General features: G+C 37.4%; 1 protein-coding gene across 1 annotated transcript; it reads right to left on the bottom strand.

The window, feature by feature from the left end:
- Positions 1 to 535: 535 nt before the first annotated feature.
- LOC125219538 (protein argonaute 1) lies at positions 536 to 7372 on the bottom strand. Its single transcript, XM_048121549.1, has 22 exons — positions 7230 to 7372; positions 5601 to 6316; positions 5296 to 5504; positions 5034 to 5183; positions 4811 to 4944; positions 4582 to 4691; positions 4292 to 4398; positions 3975 to 4113; positions 3782 to 3898; positions 3472 to 3579; positions 3310 to 3381; positions 2870 to 2992; positions 2628 to 2796; positions 2229 to 2488; positions 1998 to 2140; positions 1821 to 1883; positions 1669 to 1732; positions 1442 to 1577; positions 1281 to 1354; positions 1099 to 1193; positions 987 to 1018; positions 536 to 897 (listed from the first exon to the last, which is right to left on the bottom strand). Exons 2-22 carry the CDS (start codon positions 6303 to 6305, stop codon positions 683 to 685), a joined length of 3225 nt encoding a protein of 1074 aa, XP_047977506.1. The 5' UTR covers positions 6306 to 6316; positions 7230 to 7372; the 3' UTR covers positions 536 to 682.
- Between the last annotated feature and the right edge of the window lie 4762 nt (positions 7373 to 12134).

Here is a 12134-nt window from a genome sequence, read left to right as displayed (position 1 = left end):
TTTGAAAATTTCTCTCTCTCTAAAGAGGTAAGATCTATTTTTCATTATTACACTTTTCTTTCCATCTCTATCACTTTACTAATTTTTTATTAAAACCTATATCAATTCAAAAATTTCTATTTATAAGAACGGAGTGAGTAGAAATTTTTTATTGAACCGGTTGCATACTATAAGACTTTACGTTCCAACTAAGTTTAGACATAACATTTGGATATGGAAGTTAATAAATTATATTGAAAAGCAAAAGACAATAAAGTAGGAGAAATGAATAAAGTGTAAAACATGTGATAAAATATAAAGTAATAGTAATTAGATATTTTGTTTATTATTAAATAAACAAATGACTTAATTTAATTGGGTTTAGGGAGAATAAATCCTTAGATGCAATTTTATATTCAGAGAGAATTAATTCCAAAAATAGAGTAGCCATCAAAGAAAAAAATGATCTTAAAATATTTTTGTTTTTGTATGTTAAGGCATGCACTAATAACAATAGTAAAAAAAACGTAAATCACAACTTAATCAAAAACTCAAATGTCAAATATTCGAATATTGCAATAACACAACCACAAATGTAACAGAAACAGTAGCAGTCATCCACACCCAACAAAGGTATAAGTATATCATAAAAACATAACTCACCAAAATAAAAATAAGATAGGTATTGAGCCAAAGTAATCGCTCAACAATAGAACATAACTCTTTTAACATTCTCCCTGAGCTGTGGAAGGGGCCTCACAGCAGCATTTGCCCCGGGAACCCTAGTAGCCCTTGCCCCGGCACCTCCACCACGACCGGTAACTGCACTACTCGTCATAGAACCACTGTCCGACGTTTCAGGCTCCATGTAGAAACGAGCACGGAAAGCAGCCAAATGGGCATAGTATGCAGGAGGTACTGACAAAAGCCAATATTCAAATTATTAAGTAAAGATAAGAGTAACAAATTGGAATCAAGAAAATAAAGCATTGACATCAAACACATACCGATTGAAACAGATCTAGTACATCTTGCATATCTGCAGATCATGAAATCAAAAGTTAAACCAGATAAATAATACGAGAAAAAACCTCACAAGCAATTAACGAAGAAACTCACGTGTAGCAAAGGTTATTAGTAAGAGACTGTAGAGCATCGGCTGAAAACTTATTCTCATCCCACAAGACATGGTAGTGGGCAGGACGGCTCGTTCCCTGTGATTTCATAGAATTGCAAATGTAAGAGCACAGAATAATAATACTACAAGATATAGAAATTTAAGACAAGGCATATGACGGAACCTGAATCCCAGCATGACTGCAAAGGTAGAAGTCGAATTCAGTGGGATGGCAGATCTTGGAATCAACAACAGTACCTACAATATTCATAACAAAATATATCAGGGGACTCCAGCCACCAAATAAAAGAAAAAAAATAGCAACGAATCACATAAAAACTGTACCAGGCAAAATATTGCCACTTCTGTCAACTGAATGCTTGTCGTGATGGTTATTAGCAAAGAGACGAGTGTGATGACGTTTTTGAACCACCACAAAGGTAACAGTAGGCTGATAGTTTGGCTCCAGAGACGCGCATGCCTGAATGAGTATGAACATCATTACAGAATTTGTATTAATTATCAAAGTGTAGATCTATTCCAAATGACAAAACCAAAGTAGGAATCATTACCTTACGTATGGCATCAAGTTCGTAAAGCAGAACTTGATAGAACTGTCCCTCACTTACTCCATCCCTACACATGAATTAATCTATGAGATGTCGAGGAGGAAGCAGCAGCAGAAAATCGCACCTAAAAAGTAAAATTTGGATGAAGGTATTACCTATAGAAGATTATACGCTGAGGTTTCTGGCCTGTTGCTTTGCGGAATGAAATAAGCAGTTCCCTGATTTACAGAAGTATGACATCTTAGACATATAGTTGTTTGCATATACTGTATAATAGACAGCTTATCAAAATATAATGAAAAAACAGTTTGAAAACTAAATCATTAACATACTTTATCATGCCACCGTGCATAGTCCCTCTTTGTGGGTCGTGCCAAGTTTTGTACAGGTCCTGAATTAGCTCCTGCCTATGGGCTTGTGCACAAACCAAGCCAGCATATTTTGTGACCTCAGGCCAATCTTGAGAAGCCACAACCTGAAACAATGTCAAGAAAGTATACAGCTATAAATAAAAGCATGCACAAAGGATACAATACATCTATCCATAAAGAAAAAGAACTTACAGCAGCAATTGATGGGCTAGAATCCTCGCCGGGATGTGGATGTGTAACATCCGCACCAAAAATAATTGTAGGGGCGTCGCTCACAAGCGGTATACGCCTGGAAATTGCATCAACCAGAACAGTGTTCCTACCACCAACTTTGACATTTATCTTAAGAGAAACATTGGCAAGATATTGTTTGCTCATCCTGTAAACATGCTTCTGTAGACAACATTGAGAGACAATACCCAGATCTGTCTCACATATACGCTTTAGATCACCTAAAAGAAATAAGATATCAAATTATCAGGTCTACATATTGCATGAACAGTAGAAACCTAAGATAATTCCTTAAAAATCTAAATATATAGTTTCCATTGATAAGATTTTCACATATTTGAGGAATTAATTATACAGTACCGTATAGAGAGCCATTATTGTCGGGTAATATAACAATTAGTAAGTCAAGCTCCTTCTTATTGTGTGGCTGCAGTTTAGTCATCACATCATGAAACCTAGCTTTCAAAACTCTTTCCACCTGATCAGGGCGACCACTCAAGACAGGTAGGACAGGTTGAGGATTAAATGCCTACAAGAAAATAAATAAAATTAGAAACAGGTTAACAGCGGAGGGAACAGGGTATATTAAAAACTGTCTCTACCATGCCAGAAGTGGTGCACATCTGCGCAAGCTCATGACAGAAGCTATGTGCCACACTGTCTTGAACATTTCGGGCAAAGTTGATGCAGATCCAATTGCTAACAACACCGCCATTAACCATCCTCTGCAGGTTGGCAATCAATTGCAATTGTTAAATCCAATTATAACAAGGGCCTTATTAATTCAAAATGCCATGAATATATATTAAACAATGTCCCAGCAGGAACACCCAACGTGAACCCACCCACCACAATGCCCAATGTACTTTAGGCATGCCAAGCGGGCAGCAAATAGTGAAACATCAACCACATGAACTAAAGGAAAGTTAAACCATTTGTACTTTATTCTTACATGATGCCTTGATTCTAAAATGAAGATGATAGTAATACTTTTTCCCATTGAAAAACCCAAATAGTAAAAATTAAGAATGAAGCAATTTACCTTATTCATCATATTCCACTGCCCAACTTGAGGAAGACAGTCCTTCTCCCTACCAGAATCATGATATTTGAGCTGTAACAGGATCACATAACATTAAAAGTCTTCATCATGAAATAAAAAGGATATCTATTAAAAAGTCCAAAAATAAAATATTTTCATTACCCAGGGTGCAGGTAGGACACGAGCCTCAACCTGTGCCAACGTGTTACTAATGTTGATTCCAAACTCTTTTGCATAAGGGTCATTAGCATAGGCGTTGTGTTTAACAGTCTGTACAAATGGCAAACGTAAGAGAGAATGAGAAAAAGGTCATTTGCTTAGATCCATAGCATCACACAGAACAATGAACACAAAACAGAAACTGATGAGTCAAGTGTCCTAAACTAAGTGCTTTTCTGTAAAAAAAACAAGATTATTTTGCATCAGCAATAAAAAAATAACTAAAGCAACAGAGATAAATGACATAACCAACCTGAAGAATGTCCTTTTCTCTATCCTGAGGACGCTGGCATGTCACTTTAAGTAGTGCAGTGATCTGTCTCTCATTTAACCTCTTGGAGTATCTCTGGCCCTGAACTATCTTGCATACCTATATGACAAAACTATAAATTCAACATTCTTTTATATTTCATGAAAAATAATAGTGAGTCAAAGAAAAGACAGACCTCCATGGGCAAGTAGTTTGGCCTCTGGGTATTTCCTACTTGGAGACAAGGCCATTGCGTGTGCTGAATGACGAATCCGTAGGTCTCTTGGAAGTATTCCACCACAGATTTCATTGTACCCCTTTCATCCACCGGAAATCTGACACCACCAGATTTAGCTTAGATTTAACAAAAATCAAACCATCTCCACTAAATACTAGTAGTAGTATAAAGAACAAACATGTATGTAATGAACTCAATGCACAGCAATCTTAAAAAAGTGAAAAGAAATAGAGCATATAATAATATTATAATAACAAAAGGAATTTGATCCTCACGTTAGCTCACGTGTTGCCTGTGATGTCAAACCAGAGATACGGTATTTCCTTCGCATGTTTCCACGATGAGTAACCTCCACCTTTACTCCTCTAAGGGCTTTCTTGATCTGTCAAAATAATTTTTATTAAGGCACTAAAGGTATAATTGTGGACGATGGAACTCATCATTGAAGTATAATATCCAAACACATACTGGAAAATCATATGGTCATACCCAAGCTATCATTTATTTAAGCAATATCCAAGTAGCAAAAGAATATATCCAGTAAAACTGAAGATTCAAAACCAACCTTCACACGGTCAGCATCAGACAATGGTCTAGCTGATACGTCCCTATTCAGAAGCTGCGCAACAAAATCAATAACTGGGAGTGGCTCGATAAATGCAGTGGATGACATATCTGTCAAGAACAGTAAATCGTAAGGATAAGAATCAATGTAAATATTACACTCCTACTACTAGCATAAACAAGTATATTTAATAGAATAACAAAGTCTACATCAGATCAAGAATTCTAACCGATGTTCAGTGATAGGCCCATCTGAGTAGGACGAATGCTCTGGTAAAATCCACGCCAACTTTCAAGTCCTTCACCCAGAGGTTGTCTTTGGCCTAACCTAGGGTCATAGAAAGAACGTCCAACCGGGGTATACCTAAAGCAAAGAACAATCAGCACAGGGGATGTATAAAGAAGTAAGGAACTGAAAATGAAAAGATAGCAGATGAGAAAAAAAAAACATACGAACTAGTAGGAAGTTCACGAAGAACAATGTCCAAAACTTGAAGAGCCTCTTGCGGTGCATCAGCTTGTCTACCCTGTAAAAACATTCCTAGATGGTGCAAGTCAGCTCGCGCAGCAAACTTGATGACCACCTTGAATTCTCGTTCTCGCCTACAATTCTCAGAATATAATGACAGTTATGTTCGAACCAAAAAATCTAACACCTGCTAAAATACGAGATGGCAAAATGTTAAAGAGTGTCTAAAAGAAGGGAGACAAAAACCTGGCGCCACCGGGAGCATCTTCTTCATCCAGAAGTGTTATTTTGAATTCTTTAGAAACAAAAGGTAATGGTCCAGCAGTATACAGGCTCTTTCTTCCATCATAGGCAGGAAGCCTACGACCCAGATGTGATTCCTGATATGAGGTAACTAACTGCTTCATCACAGCACGATTAACTCCACGGGATGTAACTTCAGGAGTTATTGAGACCTTTCACAAAATGAAAGAAGAATGGGTCAGTTGATAAAGTAATGGAAGAGAGCTTAAATCACAGAGAAATTAATTAATTTCATGTGAACAACTCACGTCATATTGATGCAAATCCTTGTCTGGAAGCTCCGCAAAGAAATGATTGGCTTTCACCACACACCTTGTCCCATAGTTACCTTTGCCAGGTCTCATCGGAAATCTCAGAGATTTGCTTGAAGCTGGTTGCATATCTCGTCCGGGAGCCACCTCTTGCTGGATAGAGAGATCCTGGATCTGTTCAGTTACTTCCGAAACTTGCGGAGGATCAGGTGCCTGTGTAGAGGAGCTTGCCCCTGGAAATGTCTCAACAGGCCTCCCATAAGAAGCAGGCTTAGTCATCACAGCTTGATGTGGTGATTGAGTAGCTTGGTGCAGCTCGGGCGCTGGTGGACGAGATGGACCACCAGCAGAAGGCGCCTCTCGGCCACCTACAAATGCACCTCGGCGGGACGCACCTCCTCGGCCATGTTGCTGACCACCACCATACTGCTGTCCACCACGGCCCTGACCCTGCTGATAGTCAGGAGGTCCACCATAATACTGCTGAGGAGCTGTTCTGCCACCGCCACGGCCACCGTAGGCCCCACGTTGGGGTGCCCAGCCTCTTCCCCCACCTTGATATCCCCCTTGCTGTTGTGTCTGTTGTAGCTGTGGCTGTGGTTGTTGTTGAGCAGGTGGGTTCTGAGCACCACCACGCCCTGCACCTTCTTGAGACTCCGAGCTCTCACCGCCAGGAAGTTCGGTTCGCCTCTTTCTTGCCATAGTAGAAACAACTGTATAAATTAAAGCATCACAATTATAAGTTTATATCAACCACAACCAGAATCTAACACGAGTAAAAATAATCATGATATAAGTAAATACTTGAAGGAAAACACCCGCCAACGTCCCCCTTAGATAATCCACATAAGAACACTACCAGATTATCTTTAAAATTATCTTGTTTGCATCACAAAAATTTCACCAAGTTGAAAACAGAAAGTGAGCAGTTCCAACTAGTTAGCAGCGTGTAAAATTCCAGTTATGCAAAACATAAAGAGACTGCGTAAAACACAACATAACATAGTTCAAAACTTCTAGCAATACAAGTTCGAACTATTCCTGAAAGCAACGATCATCACGAAAGTCACCAAAAATACAATCGAAATCCAGCATGCACAGGCTTTGCTTTAGCTTACAGAGCCATATAATACGATTGAGAATGACAAACACTATACATACGGGTGGTACTCTGCTAAAAGTTCAGAGACCTAGGCCTAAGTGGAGAATTCAAAAGCGAGCTATACCTCAAACAGGAAAACAAATAAGCTTCACCACAATTAAAAACTTAGGAAAACAGTGAAAAACTGACACCGGAAGAACCCTAAAAAGTCGTTTAAAACAAAATTTGCTGCACGGAATTTCGAATGATCTAAAATTTTCTTCTAGAAAGAGAAAACACGCCAAAAACAACTAGAACATTCGAAAATCGAACGAAATCAGATCATCAATGGCGGAATAAACCCTAGAAATAACACAGCAAAGAGAGACACACGGTGAAGCAGCAGCAACTGCACACAGACGGAGTAAAACCCCAGATCCAACTAGATCCACCAAAAACAACACCAAACGACGGAATCAAAACCCTAGCAAAATTTGCAGCAGGCTTTTTCATCGACAAACACAAAAATCTTCTGCTACACTCACCTTTAGACTTACAAAACGGCACGGAAACAGCTTCAGCTCTCACAAACAGCGACGAAGCAGGCACAGGGCAACTACAACTGTATATATATAGAGAGAGGGTGGGTGGGTGTGTGTACGATTAGAGAGAGAGAGGGTGGAGAAAAAGTAAGGGATAAAAAAGGCAAATAAGGTGTGGGGTTGCTGGTTGGAAATTGGCGCTAGCGTTTGACGGAATTACGTAATTGCCACTCGCTTGGTCTCATAGGAAATGACGACTCAGTCCCTAGATATCCGTTTTTCTGGACTGGAGCTCAGTGACATGATGACGTGTAATGAGAATGGCGTTGACTGCTTTTCAGCAGATGATGTGGCATCCGACGTGGAGGATCTGGAGATGGTGACTGGTGGGAACGACAGCGTGGAAAGTGATATCATTTGTGACCCCAAATGATTATCGTATTAATTTCTCAACCTCAGCCCCAAAATATAAATTCGATTATAGGCCATTAAGTTTTTGCTACTTTAATTTGCTAACTCTTAGTTTCAATTTGCTTAGGCTTAAAACCAACCAGCCAGATTTAAAACTTCTAATCATGTAACTTACTTTTAAAAGTGGTCGTGCTGTGCTAGTATTTCATTCAAATTTCAAATTATGCAATGTCGTCTAAAATTTCCGTTAACATGCTAGAACCGAATTGCATCGCCAATTTTGCTGTATAGTCCAATTTTAGTATGCGCTAGCAATGGCTGTAAATTTGTTTATGACATTATTGAAGAATAATAAACAAGTAAATTTTATTACAAATATCTCAACTTCAAGATAGTTGTGTTATAAAAACGTATCCATAACTTTTGCTATAAAATATCTAGCAAAAAGATCCAACCATCAATGTTTTGGTGTAAATTGAATGTACATTATGACAAATATGAACTGTCATGCTAACATTTTATTCAAATTTCAAATTATACAATACCGTCTAAACCCACAGTAATGCGCTGGAATTGAACCGCACCGTTGATTTCGCACTTCATTCCACTTTTGGTATGCGCTGGCGATGGCCTGTAAAGGTGTTTATGACGTCATTGAATAATAATAGTAAAGAAGTAAATTTCAAAGCATGTAATTAATTTTATTTTCTTGTTTTAACATTCTATTAAAATATCTCAACCTCGGGGTAGGTGTACAGACGTATCCAACGGTATAATTTTTACATTATAGTATCTAGCAAATAAATTCGATCATCAATAATTAGGTGTAAACTGAATATAAATTATGGCAAATCTGTTCGGCTTATTTTTAAACTTCAAATCCCAAATCATACTATTACTTATTTTTAGCAAGTGTCATGCTAACATTTCATTCAAATTTCAAATTTCAAATTATACAACACCGCCTAAACCCACAATAATGAGTTGGAATCAAACCGCACCGCTGATTCCGCACTCCATTCCAATATTGGTATGCGTTGGCGATAGCCTGTAAAGGGGTTTATGACGTCATTGAATAATAATAATAAATAAGTAAATTTCAAAACATGTAATTAATTTTATTTTCTTGTTTTAGCACTCTATTAAAATATCTCAACCTCGGGGTAGGTGTACAGGCGTATCCAGCGGTATAATTTTTACATTATAGTATCTAGCAAATAAATCTGACCATCAATATTTTGGTGTAAACTAAATGTAAATTATGACAAATCTATGTGGCTTATTTTTAAACTTCAAATCTCAAATCATATAATAACTTATTATTAGCAATTGTCGCGCTAGCATTTCATTCAAATTTCAAATCATTCAATACCGCCTAAAACCCACAATAGTGTGTTGGAATCAAACTGCACCGCAGATTCCGCACTACATTCCAATTTTGGTATGGGTTGGTGATGGCATATAAAGGTGTTGATGACGTTATTGAAGAACAATCGTAAATAACTAAATGTCGAAATATGCAATTAATTTTATTTTCCAGTTTTAGCGTTTTATTAAAAATATCTCAATCTGGGATAGTAGTTCAGATATATTCAAATGTCTAATTTTTGCTTTAAAATATCTAGCGCAAAAATTCGACCATCAATATTCTAGTATAAGTTGTATGTACATTGCTATAAATCTATGTGGCTTTTCAACTCGTGTGAACTCTTTTAATATAAAATTTCATTTAAGTTAATAAAGTTAGTTAACCACTCTATTACTGGATCAATACGCTGCACATCGGATTCTTTTTATACCGATATAGTGTGTTATAGTATTGTTTGGAAATTTGATTGGGATAATTGAAGGTTGGATTCAATAAATCTTTCAACCAATTAAGAATTAAGTATATTAGATTTATTCATGATCAACTAGTAATATAGCCCTTCGCAAATATGCATAGATATCCAATATTAGTAGTACTTTGTTTATTTATGTCGCATCCAGTAGAATATCATAGTTATCACCTACAACTATTGGATTGCTCGTGTCAATTATTTGATAGTAGCGTAAATATATTGATACAATCATACAAATAACATTCGAAAACACACGTGAATTACAGAGAGAGGGAGAAAGAACCGCGACAGAGTGGGAGAAATAACGTTGGGTGATATATAGTTTACCAAATATATTTAAGAGAGCATTTAGGAAAATAATAATTTTATTTCTTTATTTACTAGTTTTTTATGAGATACTACTTCACAATATATAGGGCTAAAAATAGATATCATATCAAATCAAATATGAAAATAACTCTTCCTCGTGCACTCCCAATGGCGACGGCGAAAATCCGGCTATTTTTCGCCGGATATCGCCGACTTATCGCCGGCCATTGGGAGGAGTTCGGCGATTTTTCGGCGAAATTCCTACCGATTTTACGCCAAGCGGCGTTTTAACGCCGGGCTATCGCCGGATCATCGCCGGCCACTGTGGGGAGCTGTTCGGCGATTTTTCGGCGATGATCAATTTTTTTTTTTTTTTTTTTTCCTCAACGGTCATATTCTAATTTCCACCCCTATAAATATTTCATCCTCTTCCTCCATTCATCACCCACAAACTTCATTCACACAAATTTTCAATCTTTTTTCTCTCCATCTTTATTAAATATGGCTTCGCCGTTCGGGGACGCGCCGCCTTCTTCCCCGCATTGTTGTACGCGTCTCAGCGCTGCTACTCCGAGTTCGCCCAGCGTAGACGCAGGTAGCTCGACTATTTCCGCCTGCTGCAATGTGCAATCGTCATCCGCTGGCATACGCAGGGTCCGCTTCACATGTTCATGACTGCACGCGGGCGAGACGAATGCGAACGAGTGCCCAAGAATTTCGTCAGGCGTGGCGAGATATTTGGGAGCATCACGCCGCCTTCACGGATACAATGATCAGCCCACTGGATTGGCAATCGAGGACCGACGGCGCTCCGGGGATGCCTTGTGAAGATCGATTGATGTGGACTGCAGAAAATCAGCTTCAATCAGCAGGCGGCGAAATGTAGCCGCCACTAATGGCGCGGCAAAGGTACGCATCCTACCATCATTCTTGAAGCCGCTATTTCACCAATCTGCTTTGGATTTCACATGCTTATTTTGGTATAGTCATCAACAACGACCCCTCGACGTCACCAACGACCCAAGTGTTGCATCATCGAGTCACGGTGTCTCAACCGAGTCCGCCCGCCAGGGTGTACCGCACAACGAACATGAACGGTTCCAGGCGTTCATGGATATACACCAGAAGGAGGCCCATCAAGCACTACAACACGATATCATCGAAGAATTGTGGGCAAATAGAAACCGCGCCCACCGCCCTTGAATTTTTTTTTCTTTGAATTTTTTTTTTGATTTTTTTTTTCCATTCGTGTACTTTTTTTTTTTTCTTCGTTGTAATGTGTACCCGTGTTTAATACAACGAACTTTATTACTATTATTTGTTTTATCTTATAAATTAAATAAGCTAGCTTTATTATATATAAAAATAAAACAATTAAATTAGTGATGATGTAAAAATGAAATGTTGAGTTAGGGAGAAATAAGGGAGAAACCATTGGAGCAGTTGGCTAAAAGTTGGCTAAAAACTGGGGATAAATTTTGGTGCTGATGTGGCGCTGATGTGGCAGGAGTTAGGGAGAAATAAGGGAGTTTATCCCCAAACCATTGGGAGTGCTCTAATATAATATTCGTATCACTATCATATAATTACATACTAATACAATCAAATGAATGATTGCAAAATGAATATATAGTCAGATGCTAACAAAAATAATTTTGAAGTAATAATTACACATATTGAATAAATTATGAATGGTACATCTAACTAGTTTAAAATGCTCAATAGTGAATTGATTAATATAGACGAACACTTTAACAGTTAAAATGCATGAATTGTATTATGCTTGGTAAACTTTTTATTACTGAATTTTGCAATAATATATATTGATTAACCGTACATACATAATATACAGTAGATCGTTTTATTGTTTATCTTTAAATGAATATTAATTGATTATTTAAACAGTCGTCTAGCAGTATTAAATAGCCATAAATTACAATAATTATTTACCTTTTATCTTGAGAGACAACTATAGTCTATACATCCACAATAAGACAGACTTATTAACTAATAAAAAACATCTTACCAATTAAATTGTATTTTACAATATTTATTTATAAGAAATCATCAAAGGCATATTGCCATTGGAGTATTATTATAAAATGTCGTTTTCACTATACAACTATGTAGTCACTAAATAAAAACTATAATATCACTATTCACGAATAATAAACAATAGCAATATAATTATTTCTTTACCGGTTGTATCGATATTGTATCGATGAGGGTAATAATTGGAAACACCAAATCTATTAATGGATTTTGTGGATTTGTTCCTTTCATTTTGGAGTCTATTGGTTTTTTCATTTTTTATTTTCTCTAGAAGTTTCTTTGTATTGATATGTGG

Source organism: Salvia hispanica, chromosome 1, assembly GCF_023119035.1.
Source record: "Salvia hispanica cultivar TCC Black 2014 chromosome 1, UniMelb_Shisp_WGS_1.0, whole genome shotgun sequence".
Lineage (NCBI taxonomy): Eukaryota > Viridiplantae > Streptophyta > Magnoliopsida > Lamiales > Lamiaceae > Salvia > Salvia hispanica.
The sequence above is the reverse complement of the archived record's forward strand: the minus strand, read 5'-3'. Positions and strand labels throughout refer to the sequence as shown.

What these genes read in the sequence shown, in the direction of transcription:
- LOC125219538 (XM_048121549.1), bottom strand. Translation starts at nt 6,305, where the DNA reads ATGGCAAGAAAGAGGCGAACCGAACTTCCTGGCGGTGAGAGCTCGGAG. An exon ending in CGTGAACTTCCTACTAGTTC is followed by an intron (nt 4,945 to 5,033) that starts GTATGTTTTTTT and finishes TCTTTGCTTTAG; the next exon opens with GTATACCCCGGTTGGACGTT. An exon ending in TGTGCACCACTTCTGGCATG is followed by an intron (nt 2,797 to 2,869) that starts GTAGAGACAGTT and finishes ATTTTCTTGTAG; the next exon opens with GCATTTAATCCTCAACCTGT.